Raw genomic sequence first — 17,580 nt, 5'->3', positions numbered from 1 at the left:
GGGATGCGTGTGCATAGTTATTTTTACACTCCAGGTAGACATCATATAACTTTTTCACAGGCAGATAGATAATTCAGTAAAGGTGTTAAACCATGTTATCACTTAAGACACAGACAAATATATATTTATATAAAAGGAAACAAATCATGTTAACATGCTCACAGTTAACCATTATTCATCACATACATGCCTTTATACAATTATCAGTCCAGAATTATAAAAATTGCTCAATTCCGGCCTTCCATTAAACCTCACTCCTCGTCCAAAACATTACTCTACACGTTTCTACAATTTCCATTTTTTTCTATGAAATTTGTTCCTACCAGTTTTTTTTAAAGATCCCACTTCCAGTTCTTTTCTCTCTCTTACAACACTGACTACTTTAAATACATTTTTAAGGCTTTGATTTCCATTTTTTAGTCATTTATTTTTTGGCAGCCAGCAGAAATAAACTTTACAATGCCTTCCTTTGTCTAGAGAATTAAAACCACAAAAAAGATGAAGAGGAAGGTCGAACATTCAAATGTAATAAAGACACATTAATTGTTTCCATCTTCTTATCTAAACTTCATCAGAACAAAGTGCTTAAGTCCAAATCTCAACTTATGGGACTTAAACACATCACATGATCCCAGTTAAATTTATTACTTGCCCTAAACAAAACTTCCATTCAAATATTTAAAGTGATAGTGTGAGTAACTCAGAAAAGATGATACAGGAATATAAACAAATACATACGCTCATTGTAAAAAATAAACAAAAAAATAAAAAGATTAAAAATAAGAATAGAGAGTACTACATGTATATTTTACATGACTAGACCTTGAATAAAAAAAAATTCCCATAGAGCATTGCATAGAAAACCTTACATAGGGAAAAATCATTCCAAAGGTAACTCATTAAAGAAGACATACAACCTCTACTAATAAATCTAAATAAAAAAATGTCATGTTTTAAAATTGTAATATAAAACAATTGTACTACATAAAGAAAGATGCCTTCAATCACAGAATGCTGCTTATGTACATCATATAATTTAAACCTCAATTACCAGTTGAGTTTGTCATGAGCTGCCATTTCAATTAATTATATTCTAATAAATTATCCTTTTTTATAGACAAATTTAGGAAAGGGACCTAACACATCCAGGAACTGCTGACTAACCAAAAAATGCTCTAATTCATACTCACCACTGCTTTGATGTCATAAAAATCAAGATTATAGGTGAGTGCCAATCCCTTGGTCTAGCTAACTGTAGTATCCCCATGGGTAACTTGTTAACCTGGTGTTGACTTCCCTTACCTAACAAGGGGTAAAACTCCCCATTTTCCCTTTTGATTTTGACCTTTTCATAAATTACACTGACAAAGCTGATAGGAAAACTCTGAACCTTAACCATATTTTTCAGTTTTAGACATTCTTGTATGAAAAGGTCTGCCTCTGAGATCATACGGGGAAAATCTCACAAACTGGCTCTTTACTAAGGATCTTTTTTGGTGAATGGGGTGCCAACTCTTAAAATGTAATAAGGAATTGGAATAGGTTGGTTTCCTAAAAATACTGGATTTGAAACATCCTTTTCTGTTGTTGAAAACAGTTAAATCCAAATAATTGATTTCATCATAAGAAAAACTCATAGAAAACTTTATCCGGTCATAGAATTGAAATATTGAAAAAAAAATTCCTTTAATTTGTCAATAGTATTCACCCCAAAAAAGTACAACAACATCAAGGTACCAGCCACACAATGACCAACAATTCAAAAAAGGGGAGGAAGAAACAAAATTAGCTTCCCAGTGGGCTATAATTATATTTGTGAAAATGGGGGAACAGGCCGCTCCCACTGCTATACCAGTCCATTGCCTGAATAATTGCCCTTCAAAAATGATAACATCATCATCCAGGACCATCTTCATTAAATCTCTTAAAGTTTTAATTCTGTTCTGGTCAATATCAGAATTGAAACATAAAAATTCATAAAACCATTTAAGACCTGTATGTTGGAGAATTACTGAAAAAAGGCCTTCAACATCAACAGTATCAAACTGTCACTGTACAGGTTCTTAGAAATTCTAGTCAAGAAATCTCAGGCATCCTTATAGAGGTGATGGATATTGTTCTACACATCTTTTAGCTGCCAATCAATAAAACGAGCAAGTCTTAGATGATTTAGTGTCAACTATTGGGCACGGGGGGGGGGGGTCTGTCAAGCTTTTTTGTATCTTGGGGATTGCAAAAATAGTGGGGGTCCTAGGATTACTAACAAAAAGGAAATCATGGTCACATTTAGTAATAAAACCATGTATTAACAAATCATCTAATAATATATCCAATCTTTGGTAAGCAGTATTTTTTGATTAACGAATATGTCCTCATAGGTTTCACTATAAAGCATAACAAACATTTTGTTAATATAATTATTGATGTTCATCTCCACAAGACCACCATCCTCATCAGGCTTCATATGTCTGACCTGTTATTGATTTGTTTCAATAAATTTACTTCTTCAGATCCCAAATTATGTAAATGGATTACTTTTTTTAAATAATATGCCTGATGTCATATTCACAAAATTTTTCAAACAGGGAAATAATCTAATGTATTGGGAGATTGAATGTGCTCTCTTTTTTGCAGAGAGATAATGAGAAGGGGGCCGTAGGCTCCTTCTGAGTGAAATATAAACTTAAGTTATTTACATGCAGACTCAATTTAAGATAATTTAAAATGTCCTCAGTCCTGGCTTTCCTAGCTGGAATAAAGGTAAGCCATCTCTAAAAAAGGTCAGCCCATTGACTGGTAACAATTATATTACTGTAATTAAACATTTTAAAATCATGACATTTATTGTGTACAATTAAGTTAGCCAGTTCCTGTATGAATGCAGTTTGTTCCTCATCCTGTCCTTCTGTTTTTGACCCTGATAGCCATTGTACAATCTCAGTTGTTGTTCCTGGGTGTAAGCTAAACCCCTCTGTTGCTGGCTTCTTAACTGTTCTTATCTCCTGAGGGGTGGGGGGGTGGAAATTCTAAAGGATCCTTTTATTTTTTTAGTCAAAATAATTACCATGGGGCAGTCTATTTTCATCAACAGAATTGCTGGCCCCTTCAAAATAATCATTACAGTTAAAAAACATATCATCTTCTTAGGATGTGGAGAGGTTTGTTTCCCCCTGGTGGCAAGCTTTCCACCTTCATAATCAATTTTATCCCTATACAACTTCTTAGCTTTTTTTATGTTTGACATTATCAATATTGTCAACTTTGTTTAAAATAGGAAAATGATCATTTTGTTCATCTTCAAAAAGTAAATTAGAGGTTGTACTACTGTCCAGTGTGGTAATATTGTTAAACAATCCATTTTTTTTTCAAATTGTCCTTAACTGGTACCTCCATGAGTTAACAGCCGTGTCTGGTGAATAGTTGGAGAAGTTTTGGGTGTAAACACGAATCTTTAATAAGCTCTGTTTGAGTACTGCTGAACCAATTAATATGGAAGTACATAGTTTACAGCTATAGGCTTTGTTGTATCTTCACTAATTTTATATCCTGAAAAAAAATGACAGTCTCAGAATGTTCCACAACACTGAGATGTCCTTTTCTGGTTTTATTGGGTAGAAAATAACATTGCCTGAAATTAAACCAACATTTCTTGATTACCATATGGATTATATCTTTGAATTTCTGAGTCCTTTATTTTCTTTGCCAATGGCTCTAAATATAATGCAAACAACAAAGGGAAAAGAGGACTCCCCCATGTGGTTCCTTTGTTCTGACATATCACTACAGACAGGAACCCTCGCAATTTCATTTTTGCCTCTGACCCCTTATATGTCCTCCTAATTAACCTTATTACTGTATCAGGGAATGCAAATACTTCCATTCATAAAATCCCAGCTTACTCTGTTAAATACATAAGCTGCATGGAGATCCAATGACAGTGGTATTTTCTTAGATTATGTCTCCCTCTGAATTATCATTGTTCTATTAACATTGTCAAATTTTTGCCTCCTTTCCACAAAACCACACTGATCTATATGTATCAATTTTGGAAAAAGCTTTACCATTCTTTTAGCTATTACAGAAATAAACACCGTATAATCATGGCTTAAAATTGAAACAGGCCTACATGAAGCTGGGTCTGATAGCTCTTTACTATCTAAGTATTAAAGACATCATGGCTTTTTGTTGCAGGATGTTGGTGCTTCCCTTCCTTTGAAAATGCAGGTAAACAAAACCTTACAGATCTTTCACACTTTTGTCTCTCCTAGCTTCCAAGCTCCCACAAGAATATCATCAATACCTGCAGACTGATTACAAGCTCCCACAAGAACACCATCAATACCTGCTGACTGATTGCAAGCTCCCTCAAGAATATCAATACCTGCAGACTGATTACAAGCTCGCACAATACCAACAGTACCTGCAGACTGATTACAAGCTCCCACAAGAATACCATCAATACCTGCAGACTGATTACACATCACCATTATTTCATCACATCACCATTGTTATCTCATTTCCTATCAAACTGTTAACTCATCTACCTCTAACCTTGAAATACTTAAGTTTTTCAATTTTTTTTCCTTTTTTTTTTTCTTGATTTCCACATTCCACTACTTTATACAAATTATCGCAAAATGTATGAAATATTTCTAATACCTCTATAGGATCTCTGGTTAGGTAGATAACCACTGATGGAGGTGTAATGGGTAAGAGGGGTAGTTGGGAACATGCTATTTCGGGAATGCTGCTACTAGGCCTTTATAAGCCTAGCCTCTTTAATCCTGGGTTTCCCCAATTGTTCTTGGTTAGATGGATGTACTTTACAGATCAGCACAAACTACCCCTGTCTATGAGGGACATGGGTGCCACCCCTGGCGTGAATTTGCAGTCAGACATCCATCTGTCCAGGTTGCTCTTGAATAGGATCATTGAGGAGCTCTGCTTCACATGAATTGGAATTTTATTCCAGAGCAGTGGCAATCTCTAGGAGACATACCTGCCTCTCCAGCCTGTTTTGTTAATGTCAAGGTGGCGATCCACACAGCGAGTGACTTTAGTGCCATTTGGATTGTAGATGTGCAGCATTTCCATCAGGTCAGGGTCAGAGACTGCCATGTAGGCCAGGAACAAGTCGCCTCTCAGTAGCCTACATGATAAGAGTACAGTGACAGGGTGTTCAGTCTATCCACATAGGCCATGGTTCGGGGACCCTGAATCTTAGTCAGAAACCTTTGTGATCTCGCCAGTTGCTGCAGGTGTCTGATGAGATACATGCAGAAGGGAGCATTGTATTCTATTAACGGTCTGATTATAGTCAAGCAAAGTGGGGTTATAGCATCCTTAGACCTGTATGCAATGCCTTTGCTTATGAAATGCACAATGAAGAAGGCTTTCCTTACCATCGTGGAAACCTGGTGGTTGAATTTCAGATTGCTGTTGACCTGTGTTCCTAGATCTCGCACCACTGGGTTTGAACTTAGAGGGGTGCTGTCAATATTGTAATTAGTGGGGAATTCTGCTTTGCCAAATGGGATAATACTGCACTTTTTTTGTGTTTAGTTTTAGAATGTGACTTTGGCACCAGTCATTTGTTTGCGTTAGCCCCTCCTCTTATATATTAACATCACTGGGGACTCTGTGATTGCACCTAGTTTACAATCAGCTAACTTAGTAAGCCAAATGGCATCTACTTTAGCCTGGACTTCCAAGAAATAGATTCCAAATAGTAAAGGGCCCAGTACAGATCCTTGTGGTATGCCACTGATGACAGATCAACTGGTAGAGGTGGAATCACCAACTTTGACAGCAGGTGCTCTGTCGGTGAGCCACTTAGCTATCCATCTAGTGATGTAAGGGTCAACACTTAGCTGGGAGAGTTTTTCAATGATACTTGATTGAGGGATTGTGTCAAAGGTTTTGGCTAGGTCCAGATAGGTGGTATGCAGAGTCTTACCTTCATCCAGGGCTTTGGTGACTTTCTCACAGTCGTCTACAAGGTTCAGTAAGTACAATCTACCCTTAATGAAGCCAAACTGGTTTGGGTCTACAGTATCAATGTCGCCCTATATCCTGGTTGATAAGGTCCATGATGATCCCTTCCATGGCCTTGCAAATGAGGCTGGTTAGACTTGTGGGTCTGTAGTTCCCAGGGTATTTTGATGGCCCCCCTTTATGCATGGGGATTACTGTTACTGTTCTCCATTCTGCTGGTACACAGCCAGTTCTCAGGCTATGGTTAAAGAGAATGGCAAGTGGGTCAGCTAGGTCCTGTTTTAGACTGCTTAGTAAGCAACCTGGGATGTTATCTGGTCCCACTGAGGCTAAGTTTTTGGCCTTGGAGAACACAGATATGACTATCTCTAGAGACACTCGGTAGACAAGTGGTGTCAAGTATGCTTTGGGGTATGGATGGTGGGGATTGGAGGGTGAAGTTTGTACCAAATTTGTCAGATAGCAGGTTGGCAATTTCCTCCAGTATAGTGTGAGTGGTACCATCTACCACCAATATGGCACAAAGCTTTTTAGATTTTGGATGTAGTTAAAGAATGTGTCATGATCGTCTTTGGCTTGGGATGCTATTTTAGCTTCATAATTAGCTTTAAAGGACTTTGCTATTAAGTTTAGCGCTATTGGCTGCCAAAAAAGCAAATACTAGAACATGGAAATCAAATGTTAAGCCATCTGTAACAGAATTATTGAATGCTGTAAAGAATATAAAATAATTGGAGGTAGCATCTTTAAAAAGGGAATTAAATTACATGGAACAAAATTAGAATCTGTGAGAATACATGCGGAATAAGGTTCAGGAGGAGGAGTGAAATTTCAGGGAAAGGACTCAGGTACGCTAAGCAATGTTAAACTGAATAATTAAGAAATATATCATATATGTATAATGCATGAAAATAAAAAATGTATATAACGGTTTGCTATTTACAGTATGTGTGTGAGTACACACATCACTGTGTAATATGTAAAGTTAATAAAAGTGTTATAAAGTAATCCAGTTTACATGATAATTTTTTTGTTTTATTAAGAAAAATGAAATAATATATTCAACTAGTGTATCAATGCACTCTGCAACAAAGTCATATGAAAGTTTCATACAGCACTTCATGGTAGGTGTTAAAAAACTGCAGCAAGCCACACTAAAGATGAAAAAAAAATGATTTTACTTTTTCTAATTACAACAGCTTCAAATTTTACTACAGGGCAGGGAAATGCTGAACTCATTGACTCATTGCCAGTAGATGCATTATAACCAGAATGGACTTGAAACATAGTGCGAGTAGAACTGATTGAAACAAATAGCACTTGCAAAAGTGCAAGGGGCACATCATCTAAAAAAAAAAAAAAGTGCGTCTGTAACACCACTGAAGGAGGAATAAAATGGATTCTAGGATATTAAAAAAAAGTCAGTTTCATCCTAAGTTCATGGAATTGATTCAGGGACTTTACACTAGAGATGCATGCTGACCTAGAACTACAATCACTAAGGCTACTGATGCTTCTGACAGACTGAATCTTGATACTAGAATTTCATGTGCTCACCTTTGCTGATGTTTCAAATCAGGTGAATAAGTCGGAGTCCAATACTGACTCATTCCCTGACTCTGCACATGAAGCTGTTCTAGAGACTGATGAGTCGACTGTGCCAATCCATGCCAGAACTGAGATCACAAAGAAAAGAAACTGCAATGTCTAACCTAATGGCTAATTATGTCAATGACAAAAGTTCTGAAACATGCAAGAATAAACCAGGTTCTGTAGCAGTATTGCAAAAGCTACGTTAACAATGGCTAGTATCTGTGGACAACAAAATGCCATTTTGCCACACTAAATTACTAAAAGGGTCTAAGCTAAAATAGAGTTGTGAGTTGTAATAGGCAGTAAATGCAGTCCTGTGAAGGGAGTCCCACACCCCCTATATATGCAAACATCTATCTGCATAGTGCTTAGTTTGTGACCTGATGGTGTTTGGCAAGAAAATGTTTTCAAGTGGCTGTGGATCTACATGCGAGTGTCAAAGTACAGAACACTCACTTCATTAATGTTCTTTTCCATTTTATGTCATTTTTTGCAGGTATTTGCTACATTCTGAGACAGAAGCACGGTAAGGGGATGCAAAGTGGCTGCATTTCACTTTTATTAAGGTATTTCTTTAGGTTTTCCGTGTTGCCTGTGTTACTCCTCCCACTTCTATGTTTTCACTGGGAGAGGTCACAACCTTCATGCTGCATTGGGAGCCAAGATTTCAATATATGCCCATGTTGTCTCGTGTACTTAGTACAGTCTGGAACTCCTGTGGAGAAAACGATCTCATTGGAATCTATCAAGATATGCCCACCAAGTGCAGTCTCTCTCACTTCCAGACTACACAGATATGTACAAACTAGTTTTATGTGCTTACCCTTCATCACCTGGCAGAGACTTCTTCAGCATCTACGCCTGCTAGTTGAACCCAATTCTCCAGACTGCTTGCAGCTCAGTAAAGCTAATACTTCTATGCTACCAGTATTTTTTTCCCAGTTTCTTTGTATAGATTTATGCCCTGAAGCCCTCGGTCATCTAACAGGAGGGGCAAGTCACAGAGCTGAAGAGGCAGTACAGACGATTGTCAGACTGAATAAGGGCCCTTGCAGGTTATCAGATAATCACAGGGATATTTGCCAGTACAAACTGTGATGAACTGCAATAATGAAAAATACATACGACCTTCACAACAACTAACAAGCACACCATCAGCAATTTGTGAATAGGAAAAAAAAAAACAATATGTGAAGAGACCACAATGTTATAAACAGACATCAAGGAAGTGATGATGCATGTTAACAGTGAAGATTCCCAGACATGGCACTGTGAGGTAACAAACCATAGAAATGTTAGTCCTAGAAGACAATTTTTCCACAATCTTTCTAAAACAGTCATTTAAAGAGTAGCACCAGATTCTGAATAGTTATGTCCTTGCTGGAGAGAGGATAGTGACATGCAAGGCATGACATACAAAATATTCTGAGCACAGAAAAAAGTGGATCTAAATAAATGTTTTCTGTCAAAAATGTGTGGATAAAATAGAATATACCCAACTCTCCGAGGCTCATTGAAAGCAGGATAACTTAAGTTCTTATCCACAGCATCACTGGTGAACATGTGAACTGAGCAAGGAAGCAGACAGACGCTGAAACTGTAAGCATCTTCACACAAGAATGGCACACAGACCATGTCATCATGTTAAAGTTTTTGCATCATAGAACTAAGCTTGTCCTTAACTGCCTTCATGTTATCACAGGATCAATGGTCATCAGTGGTGACCAATGCTGATCAATGGGTAGAAAATGTCTAATAAGCTGCATGGCAGTTTTCAGTTCATGTGAGGTATAATGCTATTATTCCATTGCTGCAGGGCAGTTCTCAGTTCATGCTAGGGTGTAATGCTATGATTTTGTTGCTGTTGGGCAGTTCTCAGTTCATACTAGGTTGTAATGTTATTTTGTTGTTGCATGGAAGTTCTCAGTTCATGCTAGGGTGTAATATTTTGTTGCTGCATGGCAGTTCTCAGTTCATGCTTGGGTGTAATATTATATTAGCTGCAGGGCAGTTTTCATTTCATGCTAGGGTGTAATTATATTATTTTGCTGCTGCAAGGCAGTTCTCAGTTCATGCTAGGGTGTAATGATATTATTTTGCTGCTGCAGGGCAGTTCTCAGTTCATGCTAGGGTGTAATGCTATTATTTTATTGCTACTGGGCAGTTCTCAGTTCATACTAGGTTGCAATGATATTTTGTTGCTGCATGGCAGTTCTCAGTTCATGCTAGGGTGTAATTATATTATTTTGCTGCTGCAGGGCAGTTCTCAGTTCATGCTAGGGTGTAATGATTATTCTGTTGCTGCAGGGCAGCTCTCAGTTCATCCTAGGGTGTAATGATATTATTTTGTTGCTGCAGGGCAGTTCTCAGTTCATGCTAGGGTGTAATGATTATTTTGTTGCTGCAGGGCAGTTCTCAGTTCATGCTATGGTGTAATGATATTCTGAAGCTGCAGGACAGTTCTCTGTTTGTGCTAGGGTGTAAGGATATTATTCTGTCGCTGCAGGGCAGTCGTCAGTTCATGCTAGGGTGTAATGATATTATTTTGCTGCTGCAGGGCAGTTCTCTGCTCATGCTAGGGTGTAATATTATTTTAGCTGCAGGGCAGTTCTCAGTTCATGCTTGGGTGTAATATTATATTAGCTGCAGGGCAGTTTTCATTTCATGCTAGGGTGTAATGATATTATGTTGTTGCTGCAGGGCAGTTCTCAGTTCATGCTAGGGTGCAATGATATTATTTTGTTGCTGCAGGGCAGTTCTCAGTTCATGCTAGAGTGTAATGATATTTTTGTTGCTGCAGGGCAGTTTTCAGTTCATGCTAGGGTGTAATGATATTATTTTGTTGCTGCAGGGCAGTTCTCAGTTCATGCTAGGGTGTAATATTATTTTGTTGCTGCAGGGCAGTTCCCAGTTCACGCTAGGGTGTAATAGTATTATTTTGTTGCTGCAGGGCAGTTCTAAGTTCATGCTAGGATGTAATGATGTTTTGTTGCTGCAGGGCAGTTCTCAGTTCATGCTAGGGTGTAATATTATTTTGTTGCTGCAGGGCAGTTCTCAGTTCATGCTAGGGTGCAATGATATTATTTTGTTGCTGCAGGGCAGTTCTCAGTTCATGCTAGAGTGTAATGATATTTTTGTTGCTGCAGGACAGTTTTCAGTTCATGCTAGGGTGTAATGATATTATTTTGTTGCTGCAGGGCAGTTCTCAGTTCATGCTAGGGTGTAATATTTTGTTGTTGCAGGGCAGTTTCTCAGTTCACGCTAGGGTGCAATAGTATTATTTTGTTGCTGCAGGGCAGTTCTAAGTTCATGCTAGGATGTAATGATGTTTTGTTGCTGCAGGGCAGTTCTAAGTTCATGCTAGGGTGTATGATATTTTGTTGCTGCAGGGCAGTTCTCAGTTCATGCTAGGGTGTAATGATATTATTTTGCTGCTGCAGGGCAGTTCTCTGCTCATGCTAGGGTGTAATATTTTAGCTGCAGGGCAGTTCTCAGTTCATGCTTGGGTGTAATATTATATTAGCTCCAGGGCAGTTTTCATTTCATGCTAGGGTGTAATGATATTTTGTTGCTGCAGGGCAGTTCTCAGTTCATGCTAGGGTGTAATGATATTATTTTGTTGCTGCAGGGCAGTTCTCAGTTCATGCTAGGGTGTAATATTATTTTGTTGCTGCAGGGCAGTTCTCAGTTCACGCTAGGGTATAATATTATTATTTTGTTGCTGCAGGGCAGTTCTAAGTTCATGCTAGGATGTAATGATGTTTTGTTGCTGCAGGGCAGTTCTCAGTTCATGCTAGGGTGTATGATATTTTGTTGCTGCAGGGCAGTTCTCAGTTCATGCTAGGGTGTATTATTATTTTGTTGCTGCAGGGCAGTTCTCAGTTCATGCTAGGGTGTATGATATTTTGTTGCTGCAGGGCAGTTCTCAGTTCATGCTAGGGTGTATTATTATTTTGTTGCTGCAGGGCAGTTCTCAGTTCATGCTAGGGTGTATTATTATTTTGTTGCTGCTTACTACAATTAGGCAGTTACTGCAGTGAGCTGTTAATGAGCTGTTTCTGTAGCTAGGGTTTGATTTTGATGCCAGTGTGTGCTTACTGTTCACCTCTGTGCAAGTCACATGACCAGATAGTACTCCTAGGTCACCCCTGAAAATGGGAGCTTCTGTTTTGGTGAGAGAGGTGTTAAAACCAGCTGTGTCTTCAGTGTGTGACCAATGGCTTTTACTTTGCATATTCTACTATGTAGATGGGGAAAGTTACAAGTGGACTCTATGGTTGAGAGACCTCCTGAGCAGACAGGGTTTGATATAGGGTTAAAATAGCCCCCTTGATGACAACGAAAAAGAAAACAGAAGGCTACTAACATTAGTGCAAATTAGCCTGTACTGTATCCTCTGGCATGGAGAAAATTACAAGTGGACTCTATGGCTGGGAGACCTCCTGAGCAGACAAGGTTTGATATAAGGTTAAAACAGCCCCCCTTGTTGACAATGAAAAAGAAAACAACAGAAGGCCACTAACACTAGTGCAGATTAGTCTGTACTGAGTCCTCTGGCATCACTGCCTACACAGTAACAAAATCTATATAACTAACTACTTTTATTATTTTGACATGACTCTCACCTGTAAGTGCTCCGCCAAGGCTCCCTCTGCGCAACTGTTTCTTGCCATCTTCACTCAGCTGTCTTTTATACTTGATGGTCTTGCCATTCCCACAGGAAACATCTGGGCTGCTCCATTTTCGCAATGAAACACAGGGTGGATGCAAACTATGATCAAGCTGAAAAACACACAAGACTCCTAAATGAACATGTATATTCACTAAATATTCTGCCACACACTCAAACTGGCTTTTTCATGCAAGAAGTAAACCTGACCGGCAGAAGAAATTTCCATATGCTTTCTTCACAAATCCAAAAACTGCATACTACAAAGTACAGTACAAAATATCTAATATTGGGACATGAAATTATTTTAAATTGATGACAAAATGTTTCTTCATGAATTAAACTTTACATCCATACAGAATCCTACACGTGCCTAAAGGACAGATGTTTGTGTACATTTCTGAGAGACAAAAGAAGGTGATAATGCACCTACTTAATGTAAACATAATGCCAAATGTTGATAGATCTTTGACTTACTGTGCTGAAAAGGGGATTTATACACCTGTACACTGCTAAAGCACATCACTTCTTACAATAAATTATTAAGCTGTTAAGGTTACAGGTGAAACAGACATACAAGCAGTCTGTATACCCAAGACTGAGGCCTGGCAGGACATTATGGCTGACAAACTGTCAATATGAAAATGGTTTGGTGTGGGGCAAAAGATGAATCAATAGCAGTCACTCAGGACATTGCAGTAGGGGTCAGCCACCATACTACTAAATTTTGACCTGTGCTACTCACTCATTTACTCTGAGACAGGAACAAAATGCATACCCTCTAATGTCACCATCACTTCACTAATGTTACATTGAACTCCTTTGTTTACATATACTAACTCTAGATTTTCACCAGGGGGGCACTGCAGCTCACCCTACTCCCAAACAATATAAATCACCATGGTTTCAAAGCATAGCAATAAAAACTCACAATGGAAAGACATTCATTGTAACTGCTCCTCACATTGCTAAAGCAGAAACACAAAGAAAATATCTGGCAGAGACAGAAGGGGACATAAAGCTGAAGGTGACTCTAGGATCCATGTTCTTCACCCAAACAGATGGAACAGAAGCTTAGGAATGGGAAGACAAAGGACTCTTACCCACTGACAGCTAAGGGGCAGGGGGGTTTGTATAGTGAGGTGCAAGACTTGGACAGATGATACAATAATGCACAAATAGGAAGTACACAAGTTTTTAAGGAAATGGTTTTGGTACTACTAATTTGGTGGTGCAGTGGGATTTACTATATTGCCTAAAACTTGTATACCAGCTTACAAAATAGCTCATATTACTTAATTATGTTTAAAACTGTATTAGTACGTATGTGTAATTTCTTCTAACTGCTTCCAGTGTTAATTTCAATTTCCCTTACTAATATTCTCCGTCAGGTCTGCTTTTATTTGAAACACAAACACACAGTAAATTACCACAGCATTTTAAAACCCTTCTCAACATAAGACCATCTTGTGCAAATAGACATCTTCAATATGCAATCTACTGCAAGACTATAAATCATGAACAGCTGAAGTGTGGTCCCAACTACAGAAAAATTAAAAGCTTCATGAGTATCCACACACATTTTATAAAAACATCAACATATGATTTAATATATGTTGCAATGTACACATTATATTACATTATACTGTATGTGGTGTAATACATGTTCCTACAAGGACTGATAATATCCTGGACAAGGTGTATATAAACTTAAAGAAAGCTTATAAGGCAGTGCAACTTCCACAAATGGGAACCTCTGACCATTATACCATCTTGCTATCACCAGCTTACAAACCTGCACTGGTTTGAGAGAAACCTACAAAGAAAGAGATCAGGCTATGGGCCGAGGGGGCTATGGAGGCCATCCAACACTACTTTGAAAGAACCAACTAGGATATGTTCAAGGAGGCAGCCACAGAGACTCAGCATCTGAACATTGATGAATACACTGAGGTAATGATGGTATACATTTCAAACTGTGTTGATGGGGTAGCAAATACCAAGAGTATCACCATTAGAGCTACCATAAGCCATGGCTCACCCCTAAGGGATATGAGCTTCTGAAGGAAAGAAACACAGCTTACAGGTCTAAGGACAATGCAGCCCTAAGTGTAGCAAGAGGTAATCTGAGGAGGGGTATAAAGGAGGCTAAGAAGGAATATGGTAGAAAGGTGCAGAGCCACTTTGAAGACATGAAGGATGCAAGCAGGCTACGGCAAGGCATACAGGAGATCACAGACTACAAAATCAGGTCAACACAGTGAGGACAGCATCAAATTCATGGATAGTTTGAACATCTTTTTTAGCAGATTTGAGGAAAGAAACACTTTGGCACTAATGCTACCCACTGATGGAAAGGATGCAGTATTCAGCCTCAGCACAGAGGAGGTAAGAAGACACCTAAGGAGAGTGAACCCCAGGAAGGATGCTGGCACAGACAGCTGTACTGATCAACTATCCACAGTGCTCAAGGAAATATTTAACACCTCTCTTACCATGACAAATGTACCCTCATGCTTCAAGGAAACTATCATCCTACTACCTAAGAAAACCACTCCCTCAAGCCCAAATGACTACAGATCAGTTGTTCTGACATCCACTGTTATGAAATGTTTTCAGTGGCTGATCAAAAAGCATTTTCATCATGCCTACATCTTTGCTTTTGACTCTCTGCAGTTAGTGTACAGAGCTAACCAATCCACGGCTGATGCCATATCAGTAGCACTACATATCTCTCAAGCATTTATAGGGCAAAGACAACTATGTGATGATGTTGTTCACAGAGTTCAGCTCTGCATTTAATACAGTGGTACCAATGTAGCTGATATAAAAACGGTCACATTTAGGGGTCAGTAAACATCTCTGTAAATGGATCCTGGACTTCCTGAGACACCACAGTGTGTGCTCAGGTAAGAACACAACAAAGTGCATCACGATTAACACCGGGGTTCGACAGGAATGTGTTCTCAGCCCACTGTTATTCACCATCCTGACGCATGACTGCTATGCTAAGCACAAGTCCAACCATATCATCAAGTTTGCTGATGACACCACAGTCATGGTGCTCATCACAAAGGAGGATGAAAGGGCATACAGAGAGGAGGTGGAGAGGAGGTGGCATCTCTGATTAGTTGGTGCGAGAGGAACAACCTTGACCTGAATGTAAGCAAGATCAAAGAGATCATCATTGCTATCAGGAAAAGGAGAACAAACCACCCAGTGCTCAGGATTAATGGTGAGAGTATAGAGAGGGTTTAGAGCACAAACCTCCTGGGCGTACATGTATCGGAGGGAACACCAGCCAACTGATAAACAAAGCTCACCAACGCCTCCACTTTTTAAGAGGGCTGAAAAAGCTAAGCTTCCTCCTCATATTGTCTCCAACTTTTGTAGAGGTGCAATAGAGAGCATCCTTAGCTGCAGCTTCACAGTGTGGTTTGGGCCTTAGCTGCAGCTTCACAGTGTGGTTTGGGCCTTAGCTGCAGCTTCACAGTGTGGTTTGGTCCTTAGCTGCAGCTTCACAGTGTGGTTTGGTCCTTAGCTGCAGCTTCACAGTGTGGTTTGGTCCTTAGCTGCAGCTTCACAGTGTGGTTTGGTCCTTAGCTGCAGCTTCACAGTGTGGTTTGGTCCTTAGCTGCAGCTTCACAGTGCGGTTTGGGCCTTAGCTGCAGCTTCACAGTGTGGTTTGGGCCTTAGCTGCAGCTTCACAGTGTGGTTTGGGCCTTAGCTGCAGCTTCACAGTGTGGTTTGGGCCTTAGCTGCAGCTTCACAGTGTGGTTTGGTCCTTAGCTGCAGCTTCACAGTGTGGTTTGGTCCTTAGCTGCAGCTTCACAGTGTGGTTTGGGCCTTAGCTGCAGCTTCACAGTGTGGTTTGGTCCTTAGCTGCAGCTTCACAGTGCGGTTTGGTCCTTAGCTGCAGCTTCACAGTGTGGTTTGGGCCTTAGCTGCAGCTTCACAGTGTGGTTTGGGCCTTAGCTGCAGCTTCACAGTGTGGTTTGGAAGCTGCACAATTACAGAAGGGAAGCTGCTACAAAGAGTTGCGAGGGTTGCAGAGAAGGTAACTGGTTCCAATCTTCCTTCGATACATCTTTATTCTGCAATAAACATCAGAAAGGCTACCAAAATAATACAGGACAACACATATCCTGCGCATGGACAGTTTAAGCATCTGGCATCAGGCAGGAGATATTGCCGCATTCACTGCAGGACTACAAGATTCAATAACAGTTTCTACCCTACAGTGACTTCTGACCTCAGGCACTAGTCCCAGGGGGTCAGACACAAGTCAGTTTTTATTTTTGTGCAATATGTTGTTTGTTTGTCTTTCGGCTTTTTCCCGGTAAGGGGTCGCCACAGTGGAACTCCAGTCCAATAATGATTGGCAGTAGATTTTTATGAAACGCCGAGGTGCCAGCTCGACACCCAACCTTCAATGAAGGCACGCCCATTTACGCATGCATGTCTTTCGAACACTACCCAACCACGGGGAGGACATGCAGATTTGCGTATATTCCAAGTAAGTGCAAAATGTATTTATTATATCCATAGTCAGAATTATTTAACTCACTCAATTGCAATATTAGTCAAATAACGTATGCATTTTAATCTGCAGTGTGTTTTGTATTACTTTAAATAGGGGAGTTAATTTAACTCAGGGGAGGGTATTCTTTTTTGTTTATGAATGTCGGTAAATGTCTACTCTTTCTTGCATGTATTGGGAGTAGCACTGTATTTTAGTTATGTTTATTCCTCTACTTGTATGCATTGTTTCACTTTCCTTTGTTATCTCAAGAATTGAGTGGATGCACGAAATTTCATTTAGGCTACACGTGTGTAGCTCTAAATGACGAAGTTTACTTTGACTTTTAGTAAATTCATCCAAAAAAGTAAGAAAATACAGTTCCATAAGAAAATGCCACAAACAGATCTTAAACTATTAGGGTGCTGGGTTTAAAATAATGGTTAAGGTCTTCACATTACAGACATAAGGTACAAGGTTTGAGTCTAACCTCAGATAACTGACTAGGTTTAAATGGCCCTTCAGGGCAAGTAACAGTATTCACCTATGAATCTATGACATCATTCGACAGAACATACAAAAACTTTTATCACAGACTGACAACACTTGCATTTTTGATTTGTCAACAGGTACATAGACCCACAGTAAAACCAACACCATGAGTGTATATACTATGGTCATCATAAACCCACAGTAAAACCAACACCACGAGTGTATATACTATGGTCATCATAAACCCACAGTAAAACCAACACCATGAGTGCATATACTATGGTCATCACTGTTGGGAGGGTGACCTAATGGT

The 17,580-nt window shown here is 39.3% G+C and overlaps 1 protein-coding gene across 1 annotated transcript in view; it reads right to left on the bottom strand.

Moving 5' to 3' along the window:
• LOC122795921 (microtubule-associated serine/threonine-protein kinase 4-like) overlaps positions 1 to 17,580 on the bottom strand; it is a 284,600-nt gene that overhangs the window by 161,701 nt on the left and 105,319 nt on the right. The window contains exon 2 of the mRNA XM_044064404.1: positions 12,213 to 12,369. Coding sequence (XP_043920339.1) covers positions 12,213 to 12,369 — 157 coding nt within the window. The remainder of the gene's footprint in view (positions 1 to 12,212; positions 12,370 to 17,580) is intronic.

This window comes from Protopterus annectens, chromosome 2.part2 (assembly GCF_019279795.1).
Source record: "Protopterus annectens isolate FY-2018-M chromosome 2.part2, PAN1.0, whole genome shotgun sequence".
Taxonomy (NCBI): domain Eukaryota; kingdom Metazoa; phylum Chordata; order Ceratodontiformes; family Protopteridae; genus Protopterus; species Protopterus annectens.
The sequence above is the reverse complement of the archived record's forward strand: the minus strand, read 5'-3'. Positions and strand labels throughout refer to the sequence as shown.